Source organism: Malurus melanocephalus, unplaced genomic scaffold (assembly GCF_030028575.1).
Source record: "Malurus melanocephalus ecotype Western Australia unplaced genomic scaffold, MMel_1.1 scaffold_155, whole genome shotgun sequence".
Taxonomy (NCBI): Eukaryota; Metazoa; Chordata; class Aves; order Passeriformes; family Maluridae; genus Malurus; species Malurus melanocephalus.
The window spans coordinates 1,483,845-1,505,998 of record NW_026623387.1 but is presented as its reverse complement, the minus strand read 5'-3'; the positions used below and the strand labels follow the sequence as shown (position 1 = coordinate 1,505,998).

At 36.1% G+C, this 22,154-nt stretch overlaps 1 protein-coding gene across 3 annotated transcripts; it reads right to left on the bottom strand.

Moving 5' to 3' along the window:
* Nucleotides 1-228: 228 nt before the first annotated feature.
* Nucleotides 229-20,436, bottom strand: SLC38A11 (solute carrier family 38 member 11). Of its 3 annotated transcripts, XM_057371742.1 has the most exons (12): nucleotides 20,191-20,436; nucleotides 17,838-17,955; nucleotides 17,378-17,452; nucleotides 16,642-16,776; nucleotides 14,874-14,939; nucleotides 13,264-13,370; nucleotides 13,024-13,103; nucleotides 7,512-7,582; nucleotides 6,525-6,686; nucleotides 4,735-4,847; nucleotides 3,927-4,058; nucleotides 229-2,009 (listed from the first exon to the last, which is right to left on the bottom strand). In XM_057371742.1, the coding sequence occupies exons 1-12, from the start codon at nucleotides 20,218-20,220 to the stop codon at nucleotides 1,764-1,766; spliced, it is 1,335 nt and encodes a 444-aa protein (XP_057227725.1). In that variant the 5' UTR covers nucleotides 20,221-20,436; the 3' UTR covers nucleotides 229-1,763. The 3 variants fall into 3 exon arrangements, with proteins under 3 accessions (XP_057227725.1, XP_057227726.1, XP_057227727.1); XM_057371743.1 differs by lacking the exon at nucleotides 16,642-16,776; XM_057371744.1 differs by lacking the exons at nucleotides 17,838-17,955; nucleotides 20,191-20,436 and having other exon boundaries at nucleotides 17,367-17,425.
* Between the last annotated feature and the right edge of the window lie 1,718 nt (nucleotides 20,437-22,154).

Sequence of the window (22,154 nt, the reverse complement as noted above, 5' to 3'; positions counted from 1 at the left end):
TGGAAATTATTCCACTGACACTCTAAAGCAAAGACAACTTATAATTAATAYCTTGAAACAAGGCAAACTACTTCAGCATACAAAAATCAGTAAAGAAAAAAGAACAACAAAGCTCATGAGAGATTTCTGATTGATCAAAAATATCTCATTAGCTGTCACAAGGGAACATTATATAGGTTTAACTCCATTTGGCATAGAAGAAAGTKAATCTATTCAGTGACAACTCACCCATAGCTAAGACAAAATCAGCTATTGCTGAATCTAAACTGGTGAGAAATATTCTCTGTGAGCAGTATCAGGTACCTGGAGAACAGATAAATCATCACCTTCTAAGCTGTATCTCTCTCTAATCTCTCTCTAATAGAGAGATTAAAGCAAAATAATACACTTCTCTATAATTGCGTTACAATTTAAAAAAAMCCACAAATAAACAACAAAAAAAGCCAMSACTAATATTTAAAGCATTTATTTTGGAAGCTCTTCTTTTAAAAAATGTGTTATTCTTAAAAGTTTTATCACCATCTAGTGACCCTTGCTTAAAGATCTCTTTAGCTAGAAGTCTTGAATGAAATAGCTTTGTCATGCAAGATGAAGAAACCCGTCACCATTAAGTAGCATACAAATGAAATAGCATTATGCCTYTAATAGGCACGAGGACCCACAAGGAGCACAATAATGCAAAAATTAACAAACATACACAWTTTGATTCGATAAAAAAGATCAAAATTACAGCACTGATATGACTGAGCATACTCATATTACTCAACCTCAAATTATTTATATTCTATAAGCTGTGAGYCTATTTTTATATAAACTTACGTATATATATGCATACATATATATACATGAATCCTTTATGTTAAACGAATTTTGGAAAACACAACAGATCACCAAAATKTGACAAAATCATTAGTCATACACTGAAAAGAATCAAAGGACTAGGATGATAATCAGGTTTAGAATGTTAGCAAAGTTTCAATTCAGTTTCAGAAATAATAAATAATATTATAAAGGTAAGAATTGAGCTGCAATGTAATTTCCTTCCCTGTCAATCTCAAAGTTTTTACAAAGACTCCCTACTTGAATCTTTAAAAACTCACTTTTGTGGATTTACTCCTACTATGTTTTTCAATTACAAGACCACATCTTGTAGCAGTTACAATGAAATTGTATCAGTTACAGTTATTATCGGAATAAAAAATTGTCTTTGACTTTAGAGTCCGTAAAAGGGAAGTTTCAGCTCTAAAGGGCAGTTACTGCAAAATCAGTGACAGAATTAGCAAGCATCTTTCAATTCAGTGGCATAATTGTAATATAGAGATCCCGACACAGTTTTTCTCAGGACTTCAAAAAACCCCATACTATAGTGTATTAATAAATACACATTTCAGATTATAAATTAATAAAAAACTAAGTTAAATCAATGAAACGTGGGAGAGGTTTACATTCCACAGTATTTAATTTATAGCTTTTAAACAGCATCGCAGACTAAGTTAAAAAATACAACCTTTTTGGTAGGCTTGMAAGTTATTCAAGTAATGTCTGCTGAAAGGCACCTCTGAGATTTGTATTTCAACAGCTAAAACTTAAGTCTTACCTGAAAAAGGATGGCAGCATAAAATCAAGTATGTAAATAGAGTAATACAGTATCAAATTCTTCGTGCATCTGCAAACATGAAAGCTCTTTGTTTCATTCTCCTTTAMACTGGCATGTGTGCCTCACCACGAGATATGCCTGCTCTGTCTGGAGGCTGCTGTGCTACCTATGGTGGAAGCGTAGTGTTGTGGAACGAAACATTACTAGGGGAGCAGTAGAACATTTCTTTTCCATGGCTACATTCCTGGGGGCTCAAGAGAGTCATAACAAACCCAGCTGCCATCACTAGCACACCAAGCACAAGAATCAGGCAGGATATGAGGTTATCTGAATGGTTCCATCGCTCCTTGGACAGCCTTAGATAACACGCTGATGGGATGATAAAAACAAGTGGGGTAGCACTCAGAACTCCCTGTGTGTAGGAAAGAGCAATAGAAAAAACCTCATAAGCATATTTATTTAGATATGAAGAACAAAAACCTAATTTTTTTAACAGTGGTGATTAGACTGAGGCAACAAAACCAGAGAATAAAGGCCTTTTCCAGTGTTGCTATATGGGAAACCTTTTTTTCTCAAAGTCTCGAATAAWATGCAAAAATACCTGATAAATTCAAATAAGTCAGATTTATTTAAATGCTTTATAATATGTTGTTTAGACAGAACAGAATTTTACTGTTGCAAGAAGCATTAAATCTGATTACCTGAAGTTTCTCAGCTTAAGASATACAGTGAAGGTCCACAAATACTTCTGCAATATTCTAACTGAATTAAAATATTTAAGATAATTCCATGGAGGAKTTTAGACATAATATTGCCTTTAAAAAGAATATATTTTTTTAAAGTGGAACTACCATGTAGAAGTTCAAAGAATTCTGATAATTTTTGACACTTATAACCTGATTTAGGTYGACTTCCCTATGAAAGCAAAGCTCTCTTTGACAGAGTAGAACCTTCCCTCTCACTAAAAATTCAGCTCCTCTTTAAATGCTTTCTTAGATAGGGACAAACAAAAAGCACTTTTTAAAACACCATTCCAGATTAATATGARTTACATGTCAAAAGAGAGCAATTTTATGCATAAATGTTGAATGTTTACTTTGTCACGTATTTAACAAACACTATATTTCATCTTAATTATGGTGAGATAGTAATCCAGCCTATGTGTAGAAATCCTAATCCTAATTCTTCCTAATGTGAAGAAATAACTTCACATCATCATTTGTACAAATGTTSCAATACTTTTATGATAGAAGCTGTTAAGTGATCAGTACAAACATCAAAAACAGGTACATGCACAAAATATCTTCATCATGAACTTTTAGATTTAGGTCTGTAAAGTAACACAAASCAGCATCCCAGTAACAAGGCACAATCTGTGACCCTTTGACTGCCATATGACCAAATAGTTTCCCTGGGGAATTAACASAAGGCAAACACAATGGCTTGTGTTTTAAAACCAGAATGCAGGGAAAGAGTAAGCAGGGTCAGAGAAATAGCATCAAATGTCATCTGTGGTGAAAAGCCAGAAGACAGCATTTCTGCTGGACAGAAAGCCAGCTGGAAAGACAGAYCACCTTTCCTTCACATGCGAATACTCTGTCTATTTATTTTTCTCTACTGGTCGATATCCAGATTGAACAATCTTTCTAAGCATAATTATTACATCCAATAAATACCTACAACKGTATTGTCAAATTTTCTTTTTTTAAAAGGAAAAAAAAAAGCTGCAAAGATACAAGATACCCATTCAAATGCCTGGCTATCAACTTCTATTTCTAACTGAATTGACTGACTAATTGCTTAGGAAAAAAACTACTGCATTGATGGAATGCTTGCTTTTGAGGGAATTGTGTATTTCCAGTGACCATCTCTGTGCTCTTACTACTACTGGTTCTTTATACCTCCCTCTTTGTTTTTTGCCCCTTTGGCAGAAGGTAGTTGCTAGAATCTGCCCCAGTGTTTAGTAACTTGCCAAYCTCATCAGAAGCAGGGACTACAGAGAGAAATGCTAATTTCAGTACCACTGTACAGTTTGGATGAGTATTTCAGTGATTTCTGCTGTGGTTTAAATACATGTGCTAAGACATAGCCATTTCCCATATCTACAAAACTGCTCTAAAACACACCCTAACCATATGAATTTTACTTCTTGAACTTCCTTTCTCCTTTAGTTACCTGATTTTGAAGCAATGAGTAATACCTTTCTTTTCTAATATTACTACTGACTACGGCAAATTATGTAAGATTTTCAGTAGAGCTGTGGATTTTACAAAATTTTGTTTTATTAAAAAGTGATTTATAAAATAGGAGAGTATAAAGGTTCACTTACATTCAGCTCTAAAACTATTCCAAGGCAATCATACACTAATGACACACCAGTTGCCACAGCAATGATAACTACTGTCACAACAACATGGAAAACTGTTGAGAGGTTCCCATGGAAAAACACATTGGCAATCACCTGAAACAGAACCACAATTTTAAACCTTGATTTTTCTCCTTATGTTATCAAACAGCTTAGTCCAAACTTTTCAACCTTAGGAAATTAAAGGAAGGTGTGAGAATACACACACCTGAATTTTACTGACTGAATTTTACTTACCCTGCTTCAAGAAAACATCCATCTTCTTCCAAAAATAACTCATAACAATAGTTACTAAAATTGCAAAACACTTGCCAGATTGACTTAGTTATACCTGYAGGATTTTAGGATTTACTCTTTTCTCATTTGCCCATTGCAGAATAAATCCACTTAACAGTTGTTTATTGAATAGATGGATTTCCTAGATGGAGACACTTCTTAAAAAGCAAACTATTAAGCATGAAAAGTATGTATCTTTGGCTATTCTCAACACAGTCCCATCAGTGTCATTTATGCCAAACTTGGAATTTTAAGCAGTCCTGATATTAATAAGTAATTGTTAATATAACATTGACTAATWATAAATGTAAAACAACATTATATGGTCAGTATCTAAACTAACAAAACTTGTCCCTCATACTCATTGCATGTTGCAGGAYAAAATATGCAATCTATCACTGATCAACCACAGACTTCAGCTACAATATGTATAAATAATTAGAGAGCATTACTAATATATAACAACAGTRTTAAAGGGAAACTAATAAATTCTTACCTCTCTGGTCACAAAACATTCAAGGGGGAAGGTCAGAATTACAGTAACTCCATAACAAAACCTTCCAAATGTAGCAAGGTTGTCATCTCTACAGTAGTTTTCAAATATATCTCCTGAGGCATAGCAAAATACCAGTTAGCTTGAACTTCACATCATTTGCCTGTATTTGCAGCTTGAAGTGCATRTTACTGGTGTGACTGGAGTAACTGAGATTTTCTGATCCCCTCTCCTGACATGTAACTAGAAACTGTAGTTACAGTCACAAGTAGCATCCAGGAGCAACTTTCGGCTTATCCTGCTGGTAKCAGTGTTTAGATCTCAAGAAGTATTTATCTTCAAAAAGTATTTTAAAATATACATATCAGAGTTTTTCATCTGTTATCTCCCTGTTAACATAGATTTTGTATGAGATCCTGGTGTTTGATTAAATAAATATGCAACAGATTCAGAAAGAAAGCTTATGAGTAACAGATAAATTTTCTCTGAAAATTTAACTCCTATAACAACAACTACATAAAAAAAGGTGAGCGAGTTACCTGTGGCGAACTGCATTTCCCTGCTAGTACCTAATCATAGCTAATAAGTGTAGAGAAGAATTTCAAATATTTTGACCCCAAAAGCCCATTATAAAAATATGGATTATTACCTAGCAAATCTTGTATCTAGCAATAAAAACATCACTATGGAATTCAAATCATTTTGTTTGGTGTTGACTACAAAGAATCTGTAATAACAATCTCTGCAGCACAAGAGAGTGCAAGACAGTGATCAGATGATCCATCAGGTCTTTTATGATACTGCCTCATGATTTACTACTTTTAGGATCACAATGGCACTGAAGCAGCAATATGGTGAACTTCAAACAACCAAAAGATTTTGACGGGAGACAGAAGCTGAAATGGAACCTGCTTACACAATACTGAGGAGGWGCTGCAGGCAGAGCTTTCGATACCTGAAAGGTCTCAGCCAGTCTATACTTGGTCTACCTACAGGACATCTAGGACAGTAACTTTGCTAAAGTAYTGGAGGCGAGAAAGAGGACAGATATATCAGGACTCCCAATTCTATAAATCCTCCGTTCTCAAYTGTATGCTGCTGCTCATCAGAAAAGGAAATAGCTTGGAAGCCTTCTCCTACAATCCAGAATGTCACTATTAAGTAACAGAAAATCTGCTTGCTTATGAAATGTGTATTTTTCCTGAAGAAAGCAATGCATTGAAACCAATTTATAYCCTGTTCCTATGAACATACCTTTTTCACTTCAACAAAATCACATCAAATAGCATGATGCAACATTGATAAGATATATTTATGTGTATTCATATACCCACAGAGGGGACAGTAGGATTAATAACAGCACAACAGCTGTTGCAAAGATAGGAAATATCTCTAACTCTAGGATCTAATATTAGCACAGACAGGAAAAAAAGTATACGAAAATGCATAGAAATATATAGCAGATACTGCAAAGAAGTTTTTTTTTCTTACTTCTCACTCATGTTAGACCATGTGGATATAGCTGTTTGATCCTCAAAGAGTTCTGATTATGGAAGTATTCACTGGTGAGGCTTATGCTTGGGAATCTCATACCTATTAGTATGTAGCTGACATTTTTGTATTTCGTTTTGATTGTTGAGTAGCTATAGGGAATGTCCTATTTCTTTCCAAACATACTATGATTTTTTTGCATTTTAACAGTCACCAAGATGTTTACAGAAAAAAAATCAGACAGAAAGGCAGAAATGTAAGAATTATAGCAAGCACCAAAATTGAGGGATCAAGCAGTTTACCTTCTGTGTATCCTGTAAAAGTCAGATATCCACAGGAAGCGAACACTACACTGATGATAAGAGCAAGTGAGACAGACATATGTGTGACTTGTGACCAGTTCTTTAATGTGGGTTCTTCCAGAGACCCATATATTAAAAAGCTGTTATGATTGCAGATGAATGCTGAAACACACATGACAGTTAAAGCAAATGTATGAATTCATGCATAAATGCACAGAGACACAATACAGTTTGAATCCACTCATTATTAAATACAAACATTAATCTTGCAATGAGYGGCAAAAATAAACGGCTTGAACCTTTGCTTGCTTAATTGATTTGATGAAGGTAAATKATTCTGATTACATTATCCTTAAATGCTATGCCATTTCCCACCCTCCAAATCTCCATTCCATAGATATTTCCTCTTCTTGCTCTTCTTTTACTTAAAAACACAGCAGCAGATTTGAGAAGGTTTTTTTTAAGACTATAAAGCCATTTGCTACTTTCAGACTTCATATGGCATCCATTTTAGGCAGCAGCAAGCATTGGGAGGCCTCAGACTATCACGTTAACAAGAAATAATATACCAGATCCTGCAGACAGGAACAGATTTCAGAATGAGGACTTTTCTTATTTCTCACTTTCTTCTTAAGTGRGAGCTTATCCAAGGGAATGCAGAACAAGCACACCCCCTCAGTTTATCAGTTGGACTAACCCAATGACACAGATGCTTTAGGGTGACCTGCACAAGTGAGCTGGATTCATGTGCACACTCTCTCTGCTAGAGTGGCAACAACCTCTAGGGTCAGATGGACAATGGATAAGGTTAATGTCTTATACAATAACAATGACGTTCATATGGATGACTCAGTCAATTTCTTTTTTTTTTTTTTTTTACAGCTGCTTAACAAGAATACTAAAAATTTTAATACTTTGAAACAAGAAATTTAATCAATTTCTCACAATTTATCTTAATACTGAGAAAAAACAGAAAAATTCACTTACCAAATGACATCACCCCAATGGCTTGTACTGCATTTGATTTTGCAAATACCCATGCATTTTCTGATTGGGGTCTAAAAGAGATATTTTAATAGATTATCCTCTTTTTAATTATCAGTTATTAAAAATTACTCAAATAATATGCTGTCATACAGAATTCGGCTCAACAGATCTCCAGAACTCTCTGAAATAGCCTCATCRTTTATCAACAAGTTGAAACTATGGAGATATCTTTCTTATCTCCCTTGTTTTAATATTTCTGTAACCAGTGCTCACAGTCAAAAATGTCAGCCTGTTTCAATTTCATAAATAAACTCTTCAAGTCAGCATATACCAAGAAATASCAACACAGAAGGTAAAAGCTGTTACTGATTCTGACTAAAGTKATCTCAACTGAAAATGTTCTCTGACTATTTTGAGGCAATTTCTACCTTGGAATTTAAATGTATAATCCATGCAGTCTAGAGAYACCTTTTTACTAGGCCACAAATCAAGCAAGGGAGTTTGCCTTCCTTTACACTTGTTTCAACTGTTCCTCATAGTAGAAAGATTCTGCTACTTCTCAAAAGTTAAAAGAAAGTGTAAGAGAGTACATAGTGATTTTTACAATCAGGCAAGAATGTAATATTCCGCACACCTCCTCRTCAAAGAATTGCTCACAGACTTGGACCTGTGGGAATTGCAACACTTAGAGAAAGACCACAGAAAGCCATCAGCAAACTTTGTTAAAAACCATTTATTACATGAACGTCATCTCAGAATAAAGAGCCAAAATGAAGAAATCAGGAAGGACAYATTCTGGAATCCTCTTCCAGAAATACAATTTGCTAAAAACATCAAATGAAATTCACAAGCTAGTTAAATACTGAATTTGTAGTATTAAAGCACAGGCAATGAAAAACAATCCAGAGAAGCTAGCTCTTAAAAAGTTGGCTGCTGCTAAACTTGATTGCACTCTTTTTGTTTAGCAGGAAAGCTGCTCCACCTGAGGCCTTAGCTGCTCTTTTCCTACTGCCCTAGGAAGCAGTCTGACACTTCACTCACTTCTGCGAAGGTAACAATGGCAGCTTTCTCTCCCTCTCTTTGGTGATCTCTCCCTCTCACTGGTTTTGATACCTGTAGTGGCACATGCTATGCCAGGTTTCATTGCTTTCAAATGTTTAAATTATATCTCCAGCCCCTAAAAATAAATAAACTTTTTAAAAAGTAAAACCAATAAAGTACAAAATTTTTGCTGTTGCCTCTCGGAACTCATATCCTTCTATTTCTTGAGTTCAAATAGTCAATCCTTCCTTTCCTGTATTAATAAAACCCAGATTTACAGTACCTAATGCACACTCAGTTCATACTTAGTGCAGCTTTTCAGCTCTTATGCTGTGGTTGCTAAGGTTAACTTTGAAGTGAACAGAACCTGAGCATAAAATCAAGTTCTGTTTCCTTTTCCCCAGGTGCAGTATATCATCTTGACCCGTTGTAAGATACTGCTTCAAGCCTTAAGAAGCTAAATATGGCCCTCCTAAAATATCCTCAGATTCAGCATGTAGATGCAATAAATACTATGGATGAAATAGAGCTGCTGTAGTTCCTTAAGTARGCTCCCTTCATTTGAAGCCACTGATTTCAAATCACTATCCCTAGAAACGTCTCTGGAAAATTAATATTAGTAAYCTTGAATGTATTATTTTTCAGGAAAACATTCAAATCTTATTGGGAAAATTTCAGTAATATTTTGAAATAAAAAGAATATAAAAGAATTTAACACTACAGCTGTTCCATTTTGCAACCACTAGAGGTCAGCTTTGATAATAAACATACAAAATGAAAATTTGTTTTATATTTTTCTTGGACAGCAGAATTTATCAGTTTTCTTTGACCCTTTTCTATTAATAAYTTAGTTAGATTATCTAATACTTTAGAAACTGAAGTATTTTTAAATGCACAGAAATGAAAAATGCTTTTCCCTGAAACACATTTAATTTCTGTGAAAATGGTACATCCTGTGCAATGTTATAGCTATATTATAAACTCCTACCAATACAGATTAAAAAAAGGTAATTCAGAAAGCACAATAATTTGCAACATTTTGAATAAAATGGGCAAACAATTAAAAAATACAAATCACAAGAGCTGGTTTTCTCCCTGCACAGTGTTAGCTTATGCACTAGMAATACACAACAGACCAAGACATTGCTTTGCTTTATGGATGAATGACAAATCAGATTAAGACTATTATTTGGGGGAAAAAATCCAAAGAACAAAATCCTGCTTATTTAGAAGCCTAAGAATATAAATTCCTTCCATTCTAGTTGCAGAATTGAGGAAGAATTTCAGATCCCTGATTTGAACACTACCAGCAGTTTGCAATGTCCTACAATGCACGCAGGTACAGACACACTACTTGATACAGTAACTCATATAYTGCTGCATGTGCTTTGAAAAGCATTTTCATATTGTGGGACCAGAGGGATCTCATACAATGAAAGCACACAGTAAGAAATTTCATTTCTGAGTGTTTGGAACTAAGAGTCAACAGCTCTAGGGCTGTGACCACATCAATCAGAAATTACCCCCAAGTTCAGTCTGCAGAACATACAGACTTATGAAAAACTCCTGGGAAAGGATAAGGATGACATGAAAGTGCCTATATAAAATCAGACTTCATAGAAAGACTTCTCAGAAAGGGAAAACTGTGTCAGAAAACAGTAGGTGTTAGTTATGGAAGAGCCATATAGTGAAAAATCACATAAAATCACTCACAAGTCGAAGAGCAACTAAAGGAAACATGRTCTGTCAAAGTAAACACACACACATTGATCTAAACATATAAATCTCTGTGGGAAGATCCATATAGACTCTGAAAGAGTATCACAAGAATACAGGTTAACATTACACCTCTTGTGGTTTCTCAATCCTGCTGCTACTATTCAAGACTGTTTTGGGTTTTTTTTCTGGTTTTTTTTTTCTTTTTTTTTGAGGTGACCTTTGTTCTGACCTACATTCTTGTTAGGAGTTATTAGGGGAAGTTTTTAACTGCTGCTTATACAAGAAGAGCATTAGCTGTGAAAATCTGTGTGACAAAGCCATCTAGCTCTCTGCTTCTCACTCAAGTGTATAAAAACATAGGGTATGACTGCATGAACAGTAAGTTTTTTCATGACGAGTGAGTAATAATTACATGAAACAAGTAAAGATAAGTGAAGAAACAAAAAATACCTTTTTAGTTCTTTTTGAACTTTAAAAGTTTAAAGATACTGAAAAGTTCATAGATGCTGAATATAACTTCAATCAATATAATGGAAAGGAAACTGAGTACAGCTCACATTAGCCTTGGACTATATTAATCAAAGTCAACTTGTGAAAGAACACAGATGAGGCAAAGCTATTATGTCAGCTGCACTTAGATAAAGCAACTTTAACTCTCCTTTTTTCCTTAATGAATTAATTAACAGTTCTGTAAATACAAAGTAGCTTAGTTAGCTTTTTTCAAATTTCACCACACATTAAAGTTTATTCTTGCTTACTACTGGGGTTTTTTTGGTTTTTTTTTTTTTATGTGAAGGAAAGCATCAACTTTCTACTTTCAAGTTTTCTTCCTGAGTACTTGGTGTTTTATCCCTGTGATCAGTTGCCAGTTGAGTAGATCTCACATCCTCTTTATGTGTAGCAGATGCTCTTGAAGATTTTCATAGASATTCATGTATTATGGAGACACTGACATCATAACATTCTTCACAAAAGAACACCAAATTAAATTAAAATGATCCCTCTTTATAAGCTACACAAGTATTTCTTTCTACAGCAATGAATGTTTCAGCTTTGAAGTATGAAGTTATACAGCATTAATATACTGCACATTTACAGTTCAAGTTAATTCTTACCTTTTTTTTTTATCACAGTAGGTAAATACCCTGCTATAAGCAGGTGGGAATAAATATCAGRTCATCAAAATGTATTTTTATCCAACATCTTAAAACACTGAGAATGAACTCTCAATAATCCAGAACACTGGAGTTTATTTGCAGGTTTATTATGTCATTCAGTTAACAATAATCAGATGGATGATAGTAATCAAAACCAAAACCGAAAAAAAAGTTACATACCACAACTAACAAAATACTAGAAGAGAGTTTTAACAATTCAAGTATATGTCTATGTCTAACGGTAAAATAAAAAATGGCAAAGATGGTAAATATAGACATTAACAGAATGTTGGTGAGAAAAAATAAATTACCACCTGTTTATCAACCTGCTAGATGCATTTTTGAAAACAAGAAGCAAAAAGGCAGAAATGGAAGTCTCGAAAGAATTAAGAAATAAAACTTCAAGAATCACTCAAAATCCAACAACATGTATTGTAAGAAAAAAATAAAATTATGCATTCCATATTTTCAGCGCATCACAACTGYGGAGAAGAAATGTAACCATAGTAACAAGGTTATCAGTAACATTATATATAGCTTCTTCCTTTTATGACAGGGGATTTTGAGATTAACCTTTTAAATACCCCTTTAATGCACAGTGTGAAAACATGCTGCTTCAGAAAAGACAGTTCTCCATACTGTTCCAAGAGAGTGATTTTGTGGATGATAGACAAYATCATTTTAAGAATGGTAAAACTTAAGAAACTGCTATTCTAGGCATCTTCCTAACATTAAACCTGAATACCCTGCAATTAACCCATGCATGACAGCAGTAATACAAATGAACAATTATGCCTTACACTGGTGAAACAATCCCAGTGGAATAATCTACTTAGGGAAACATATGAAGTACCATGTATACATGTTCCACATTCAGAAACAGAATTTGTCATCTCTATTACTATATCCACACACTTAAAGGATAAGAAAAAGACTACCCTTCTAGACCATTAAGGAAAAAGAACAGATTCTTAACATTTTCGTGCAATTTAATCATAAGAATATTGTCATGACCCATATTTCTGTGTATTAAATTGCCTAGAACACTCTAATGTTAAATACTACTTTCAGAGTATGAGTGCTGTAAGAGTTTGCATGCTAATATGGTTGTTTTCTCAAAAGAGAGAATAAAGATTTTATTATTGTGTTACCTTCTTTAAAAATTTCAGTATTTGTATTTGATTTTTATTATATTATTATAATAAAAGTATTATATTTATCATAGCAGAATAAGAAATATTCCTAAGATACTAGCTATTTTAAGATTGTAAATACAGGCCATCTGACAATAACACACAAAAAAAAATCTCAAATGACAGACAACCTCACATGCAGATTCAGAACCCACCTGCTGTTAGTCATATCTCTATGGGTTTTCAGACTTTTTCTAAATGTACTTATATTTAACAGAAGAAAAAAYAGAAAATTATGAAGTATATTTAGCTGTTCCTTTTGTATTACTGCTGATAGAGATTTTTCAATTACCTGTCTGCCCAAAGCAGGCATGCTCCACAACTATGCAGATATAAGTAATGGTGAAATAACAGATATATATGATCAACATATCACTTTGTGGCAAGTGTAAGAATACTCACACTTGTGGACTGAAGGTTACTGTTCTCACCATCACGATAATCAGGATGACAATGGTTAGAATCAGAGAAAGAAGGGATATCTGTAAAGTTAAAAACATGACTTCAGTCAGTAAGCAGCTGAAAGGTTGTCTTTTAGCAGACCAATGCATTTGTTTATTATTCACATTGGGTTAAGACTGGCACTTGTTTCTAATGGCATGCAGAACAATAAACCAAAAATCAGCTGCTGTTATGATTTACCTTTCCCAATTTTGCTATGTGTCGATATAAAGATAAAGGTAAGGTAAAGATGACGGTGGTAAGAAGAAGTATGAAGTGACGGTCGGTAAGCACGTTATCCAGCCCAACTAAAGCAAAAAAGAAAATATTTCTTTAAGAGACTCACTTGAAGAAAAGATTAGCTTCATTTAGAAAAGGTTAGAAGTAGCAAAGTGTTGGTCATCAAGCTTTTACTTCCTTTACAGAAGCTAACACTGAAAACTAGGCATTAAATAACATTGAGGAAGCCATGCACAGCATGGGCATAAATACAAGAATTCTGCAAATTCAAACCAAATGCACAACATATGGGATATATTAAACCAAAATTGGAAAGTCTGGCATTTCTACATATATATTGGTATTAATGTCATTCATCATGTCTGGGTCAATGATGGGAGACTGCAAGTAAAAAMTTCTACTAATTCTTTCTGCCATTTAGTGTGGAAAATTTTTTGACACTATGGGTTGACATCAATGACTGTGCTGCTTAGGATAGCATTGTTCTCTAAGAAATGGACTAAAATAAGTTAATTTTGATGTTTCTTTTGGTCACCTTCTTTTTTGCCACCAGCTGGCTTCCACTTGCAAAATAGATTACCGTGTAAAGGCAACAATAACATTATAATACTCCATGCAATCAGTGGGATTTATTTGTGTAACTGGTAGTTTTTTTCAAGCCAATGACAACTTAAATAAAACGTCTCTGAGTTTCAGTCAGGCTACCATAAACCATTGTCTTGAATGAATACTTGATGAATAATTATGGCTGGAAAATGACTGGCAATTGACATGTAAAAATCTGTGTTCTGTTTCCTCTTTTCTTTGGGAGATTACAATGCTTTCCCACCTCTTTCCAGGCAGGTATTCTACCAGATAGGTAATAAGATTTGCCATGCTGGGGATTCCCCATTACAGAAGTCATATTATTTTAAATTATTAAATATTCCCTGTCACTATCAATTTGATCAGGTATTCACAGAACAACTAGTGACAAAGCCACATCCACACCTTTCAGGTTTCACATGCTGAAAATTACAGTTSTCCTGTGGAAAGGAAACAGTACATACAAATATGCATTTCCACTTCAGCACAGACATGCTCTTTGTCGGCTAAATTTCTCAGTGAAGAGTGTTTTAACTTAGCTTGGTTTTGGGCTAAAGTAGATAGCAAACATGTACACAAATTGCTCCACTGATTTTGCTGTAAAAACTTAGAGTATAGGAACGGAAAAAAGGGCATGAGTTAATATAATTAATGAAATGCTTTTTATTTGCAACTCATCCAGAATTATTTCCTACATGAAGTACMGTTGTACTATTCCAATTTTTATTACAGGATATATCTAAAAGAAAAAATCCAATAATCTTGTAAATACTCAGCTGTGGAAGACTCACTCCTATTTGCTTAGTATTTCACTGAAGCATGCGGTCTCTTCACTGACACAGATAGCCAAGGACTACGATTCACAGATTTTATTTGTAAAGGCTTAGTAAAAAAAACCRAAACTCAAAAAAACCTCACAAAATACTTATTCTACCCTTCTATCCAATATACAATCCCCCATTCCAAATTTTTCAAATGCATCTTACCTCCAGGAATTCTCTGAAAAACTTTAGTTAAAGTGTCTGCTGTTATTATGTTGTAACTGATCATAGCTTAAAGAAAATAATATTTTGTTAGTATAAGTCATATCCAAAATATTTGATTAACATTAAACACACGTATTTTGTAGACTTCAGGATTATATCACACTTTCCCTCTAATATGAATTCTGGCTATCAGCAACAACTTGTAAGYTTCAGGTTTTAAAAATATAATTATTTAATGCTTCCCCCCTCCCCCTTTTTTTTTTTTTGACTGGTACAACCTAAGCAATAATCCAACCTGATAAGTAAGGCCATTGTGCTGAATGGCCATATAAACTTATTTCAGGAAAGGATAAACTGGTACAACCTAAGCAATAATCCAACCTGATAAGCAAGGCCATTGCGCTCAATGGCCATATAAACTTATTTCAGGAAAGGATAAAAAAATTTTTCTGAAACTATTTGTTACAAATAGCAACTCTTTGTCAGTTTCTTTTCAAATTCTTGTTTCTATTTATTAATGTTCCTGTGTTAGTCTAATAATCAGTCCTGCAATGAAATGCAAAGGACTTTCTAGCTCATGGAAAAAGCTAACAGAATCTTTAAACCAGAAGAAAGAAGGAGAAAATAGATTAAGATATCAGACACGGACTTCGATTCCTCCCTCTCATTAATAAGTGCTGTGGCCTTCGCATTTATATTCCATTCTTACCTAATTCTACACCAAAAGTCTGTAAATTTGAGCACAYGTACATACAAAATACATTTAAACACTCTCGAGGTCTTCAACATTTAGACAGCATACATTTAGGTATTGACCTTAACGAACACATAAATATTCAGTGTTGTGAAGTCATAAGTCATTAACACCACTTACATAAATTAATTCAAACGCATACAAGAGCATAACTAGTTTACAATTCTTTTATGTATTATCGTTGTAAATCAACGGAGTAGTTGATTTACAAAGGAATCATCATTRCCTGCAGTTACAGAAACTTGATACCCTTAAAAATCTCAGCCACCTGTAGCCAGACTGATTAGTCCCAAAATAGGAATTCTGATCTAGGACTCGGTGATCACCAAATTAAGACTCTTGATATCTCAAGTCACCATCTCACCACATGTGAAAATACCAAGATTATTTAGGATTTAATTATGTTGCTACWGCTGGGGACAGATTCAGAATATAACTTTATTTTAAACTTCTGGTCTAATAAATTCCTGTCCAGATTACACCTATTTGTTCTTTTACTATTTCTTCAAAGGGATCTTGACCTAGTAGGTTGTTGGGTATGAGGCTGAACTAATGCTTTTGAAGAGCAATGACAGCACATAATATTCAAGCAAGATCTAAACAGAGCTTCCCTAATTTCAGTAATATTGAATCTCTGAAAAAGTACTAATTCAGTATACTCCTAAAGTAGTATTTTCATTTTGTTTCAGACACATCAGCTTTGTGCTCGGCTACTCATTCTAGAACAGAATCTCCTTTGCTATTTTTCTAGCTACTTTTGTCATTAATTTTTACATGTCTGATTATTAATTTCTTCTGTTACATTTCAGTTCATTTCTATTATTCTGATCCTCCAACTCATTGAATTACTCCTGTCATTCTTCAGAACCAACAACATAAATGTATTTTTTAAATAGCAAAGAAGCATATACATTCTTTATGTAGTTCYTAGTATTTAACCAGTGAAACAATGAAGTAATGTGAAAAAGGTTGTTACTTGTAAAACTTAAACATTTATATTTTATGTGATCTTACCAATAAATGGATATAAAAACTGAAGAATGGAAAGAATTAGATAACCTACAAGACCATATGTTTTTTTGACCAGCTCTTGATAGGTTTTRGTACTGGACAGATTTCCTCCTTTGATCAGTAATATAATGGAATAATCTGTTAAAATATAAAATTACTGTTAAAGACAATGTAAACTAACTTGTGATTGATTACTTTTCACCTTCTTTCACTCCTCCTAAAACAAAAGAAAAATAGTCTCTAAGAAGAAAAGCAGTGGCACTAGGAAGAGCAAGGATGAGAAATCCCACAAAATCTTTCAACCCACCAAATCCAACAGCTACAAGCTCATATTGGAAGAAAAATATTCAAAATCATAGTATCACAGAAACTAAATTCTGTGGTAGATTTTAAAAATGTCATAAACATCCCACTCAAGGATCAGTCTCTTAATTAAGATAAAAACAGTAGACTCAAACAGGTGATTATGAGGACTCAAAYAAGAACATTCTTTTAAATGTTACATTGACTAGGAAATAAAGGCTTTATGAAAATAAATGCAATCAAAAAGCAGCTTTATATATTGTACAGTGTAATTCTCTACTTTCACTAATCTTCTCAAGGGATTAGTTAAGTAAGGAAAAAATTAGTCATTTTTATTGCCATAGATACACTTGTTTAAGGTATCATTAAGCTCAAGATCAGCTAAAATGTTGCAGGGCTGATTTTATCTTTACAAGAGAAACTACCTTTAGAGTACCTGTGATATAGGCAACCACACACAAAAGCAGTACTCCTAGAGGAAAACCAGCTTCCTTCATCGAATATGGCAATCCTGCAAAGCAGAAGAGATTCTAGAAGACCTTTCCAAATATTTATTTGTGACAATCAAAATAAAGAAAAATTCAGATCTCAAAAAACRCTAGTAATCTCCCAAACTGGACCAGCACGCTTAATAACCTCAAAAAGATAATTTTCAGTGGAAAAAGCATTGCTTAAGTATGAAGTTCAGTCAGGACCTGCTCAACCTCTCTGAACACCATGGCCAAAAGACTCTGGGGTGTTTATCACTGAGGTGTGTTCTCAGCTGACACCTCTGCATTTTCACACAGTAAGCAAATAAAKACAGAGAAAAATCTTTAAAAACTGCTGCAGAAAGTTAGGTGTTGTGCATGAATAAACAAGGCTGAACACAGGATAGTGAAGAAAAGKAGACTTACCTATAATGCCTGATCCTATGATTGAATTAATAATGTTAAATCCAGCTGATGCCAGATCACTGCTTCCTCCTTTATTCCTAGGTTTATTAAGGAGGGCTATTTGGTCATCTGTTTCTACCTATTTCAGGAAGACATAAGAAAAATAATTGCAAATAAGGATTTTACACATAGTCTATTAATAAAGATTTTTTAAAAATTGTCACAGACTCAGATTTGTAGAGGTATTTTGATGAATAATCCCATTTTTTTAGTGAGAAATCAAAGGGGTATTAAGCATCTAATTCCTGTATAAGTCTGACCCATAATCTTCTGTAATTCTCAAAAAAACAGTAAGTGGAAAGACAGAAATGTATATAAACTCAAAGGCAGGCAGCTAAACAAAGACATTCTTAGCCATGTTTCAAAGGCAGAAATGTGAATCAAGTATTTTTGAAATATTTTGGCTAATACAATTGGTCAGTAAAAATAGCCCCTGAATCAGGGAAATTAAATTAATTTGAAGAGTTACTACTAAAGCATGCCAACATCTTAATATACTTTAATCCAAGGTTTTATCCAGTATTTTAAATTTCTGTGCCATTCAATGGTTTAGTTAATTATGAATAGTTAATGACACTGTAAAATCAGCTAGTCCCAGAAAGCTTCTGTGGGAAAGAATCAAAGTTCACTRCACAATTTGCACTGCCAGAGAACATTTTAGAATTATTTATTAGAAAGACTGTCTTTCAACTGAAGCTGCGAATTCAAAAGAGGAACACACACTTAATTAAGAAAATGTCTGTGTTCTGTGTACTAAGTATGAAGATAAAACCACTGTTTCATGTATGTAGAAGCCTATTTAGCATCSATAGCAGGCAGCACAAACTCAGATGCTTGTCACTAATATTCCTAGGAAAAAAAAATAAATTAGTGAAAAATATGAGTCATCTGTAGATACACACATAAACTGACAAGCAAAAGATTGCCTGCCTCTAACAGGGATATGTATTTAAGTGGAACCTTTAATCCTTCAGCAGCACTAACATAAGAAGAGTAATAACGTCTCAGATCAAAGGCCAGTATAACATGGTATCCCATTTCTGAATGATGACCATGGAAGGTGCCTAGGGAAGAACATATGAACATCGGAAATAGCCACTTAGCAAATAACTTTCCTGTCCCAGCTTTCCTCAGTTTGGGTATTTTGGACTTCCCAAAGTGGCTGTGTTCTTGGTGCATCACACTCCTTWATGGATTGCTTCTTAATTGCTCCCTTTTTTGAAACCGTGTGTAAGTTTTAGCATCTACARTATTGTGTACCACTGAATGGTATGTTTTAATTATGCATCATARGAAGACATAAGCATTTTAATTTGTTCTGAATCTACCATTCAGTATTTTTGCTTGGTGTCGCCAAGTCCGTGTGTCATCACAGACAAAGTAACCACTACTTCCTAAGTGCTTCATATCACATAGTTTCATAAGTAACATTCTCAGTTGTTTTCTTATCTAGACTTCTGCTAAGTTTTTATTTCACTACTTATTTCAGAAGCAGTAACATCACCGTCATTGTCTCCTGAAATTTTAATGCTCTCTGCTAACAGCACAGTTGACGTGAAATACCACGGAAAGAAACACTACAGTTTCCTCTCTTCAGTTGCTACAAGAAATTAACACAATGTGCAGCTGCCAGACCCTGGTCCCTTTCCGCAGTTGGAAGGGGCAAAAAAAACCAAGAAAGGGCAAAGGAGTTACACAGGTGAAAGGGCTCCTGCGTGAAGAGCAGCGCTCCCGAGGGCGCCCCTGGCCCGCCGTCAGGACGGGATGCCAGCTGGGAGCCCGGCTAGCGAGCTGTCCCACGCGGGAGGCTGCGGGAGAGGTGGACGGAAGGCATCTGCCTCTCGCGGGGTCCTCTCCTGGGCCGCTTGCGAGCCATGGGACAGCCAAGGCCACCCGCTATGGCATGGCCAACAGCGGGCACGGCAGGAGATGATGGGGCACGGCCGAACATAGGGCGCTCACGCTCCGCTCCTCACGCGACACCCAATTTCAGCCGCCCTTCCCTGCCTCGCAGGGATAAGGCCCCCGAGACCGTATTCTTCCCCCTGCGTGGATCTATGACTCTTTCCTCCTCCTACGAGCTCGGGGGCAACTGGACAGAGATAAAAAGGCGATCGCTGCCGCCCGCGGAGCGGGGACGTTCCATCGTCATCGTTCTCACGCGCCCAGAGCCGCCGCAACCGGCCGCGGTGCCCCTCACATCCATGCCCGCTCCACGGGCCGCGGAGCGCACAGACAAGTCCGGCGGGTGGCGGAGGGCTCGCCGAGCCGCGCAGAGTCCCACGCCTCGCCCGCCCCGGTGTCCGCCCGGTACCTGGCTAGCGGTGTCCGGCGGCGGCTCCATGGCCGGCGGGCCCGGGGCGGGCGCCCCGTGTCGCTGGGCTGGGGGGGCCCGGTGCGCCCGGTCCGCGCGCCCGGCACGGGCTCCCTCAGGCGGGCTCGGAGCGGCCCCGCGGCACCTCCGCCGTGTGGGGAAGGCGGGTGTGCGCCCAGCCCAGCCCAGCCCGCCGCACCTCCGCCGTGTGGGGAAGGCGGGTGTGCGCCCAGCCCGGCCCGGCTCACGGACCTGTTGGAGCGCGGTCAGGGGCGGGAACAGCGCCCAGGGCTCGCACGGGCGGGCGGGCGCTGTGAGGCGACAGCCCCTCCTCCGGGCCGCCCTTCGCTGGCAGCATTCCAGAAAGTAAGCGCTTCTGCCTTGAATTTGTAGGACTTAGAGTTTGCCCAATCCTTGTTTACCCCGAGGGCCCCCGGAAAGGTTTCTCCGTGGGATGTGTAGCGAAAACCAGGTCCGATATCATAGCTGCTAATTTGTGGTYGCTTGTTAATATTGGTGTTATTGGCGAGGCCTCGCTGTTGTCCTCAGGGAGGGTAATATGCTGTAAAGAGTGATAAATCSGATAAAAAACATACTGAGGTTCTAGTGAAAGTATGGGAAGAGGCCAAACTAATTAAAAGATGCAAAATGACAGTGCTGAAAGTTTAGAGACTCTAGATACCACCACTGTCGAGCTGAGACCAAGCAGCCTCCAGCAGAAATATGCTTTGGAAACATGGAACAAGGAACACAAAGAAACATACATTCTAAACAAAAACCTGTAGGATGTAGTAGGCATTGATAAAAAAATGGAGGCAGTAATTAATTTTGTGAAGTATTGCTGGCCATAAAATGTAGGGCCTCTGCAAGAGTAAAAAGACCACTTAACTTTGGGAACTTAGTCCAGTTGCTGGAGGGCATAATYAGAATGTGGACCCAAAATTTTCAACAAGAATAAATCATTATGTGGAAAAAAATCCCTGAGAGATTACAACTAAATAGCAGAAGAAAATAGAGCATGTTAATTTCCTTTCTTCAGTCTTAAGAACTCGTATATTTGCTAATACTTTGCAGGGTAAACTGTGGTGGTTAAAGGAGCACATGTGCTGTGCATCAGTAATTTTGTCCTTAAAGATCTATGATGCATATGATTTAATATGGAGAACAAAATGCACATAAAGAGCATATATGACATTTTTGTCTGATAGCTTAAGCACATTAGCTTCAGCTCCTTCAGAAAAACTCTAATCATCTCCATGACAAGCTACAAGCTGACATGTATTCTTGTGTGACTAGTCAGATGATATGACTCAGCAAAGAAACTTTGATAGGCCTAAGATGCAATTCCTATGATTTGTAGCAATGTGATTTTCTTTCTTGGACTGCACAAAGGATTCTGTGTAAAAACAGACAATTAAGCTGTTTTAAAGCATAGTATAATAAAGCATATAGTAGGTTTTCAAGATAGTCTTCTACCAGACATACTATGTTTAATAGTGTAGCAATTTTCTTACAAAGCCTCTGTATCTAACACCCACCTGCTCCACAGTAGTGCCCTGAATAGTGTGATTTTGCTTTAATTCTTGTTTAAAGCATGCATTTGTTACCTTAGAAAATAATTTCTGTTTTATGGAAATACTTTCTTGTGCATAACCTTATAATTAACCAGATACATCCCTCAGTTTTGGTTTTTTTTTTGACAAATTAAGTCAAGCTTCCACCATGCAGCTCTTAGTATGTGAGGGGGCTGGTGCCTGAATGTGGCACACACTTAATTAAGGGTCCTAGAATTTCACTTCTGTTGGTCACACTGGCATGATTCCAAATAGTGTTTATAAATTTAATAGTTTTAGTTCAGTATGGTAACAATGAATTAGAGAAAGGAATTGGCACTTCCAAAAAGATTGTGCAGAGGTTCTTTTTCCTATACTATGAGAGTAGGTTTTGRTTACTTGGATTGCTCT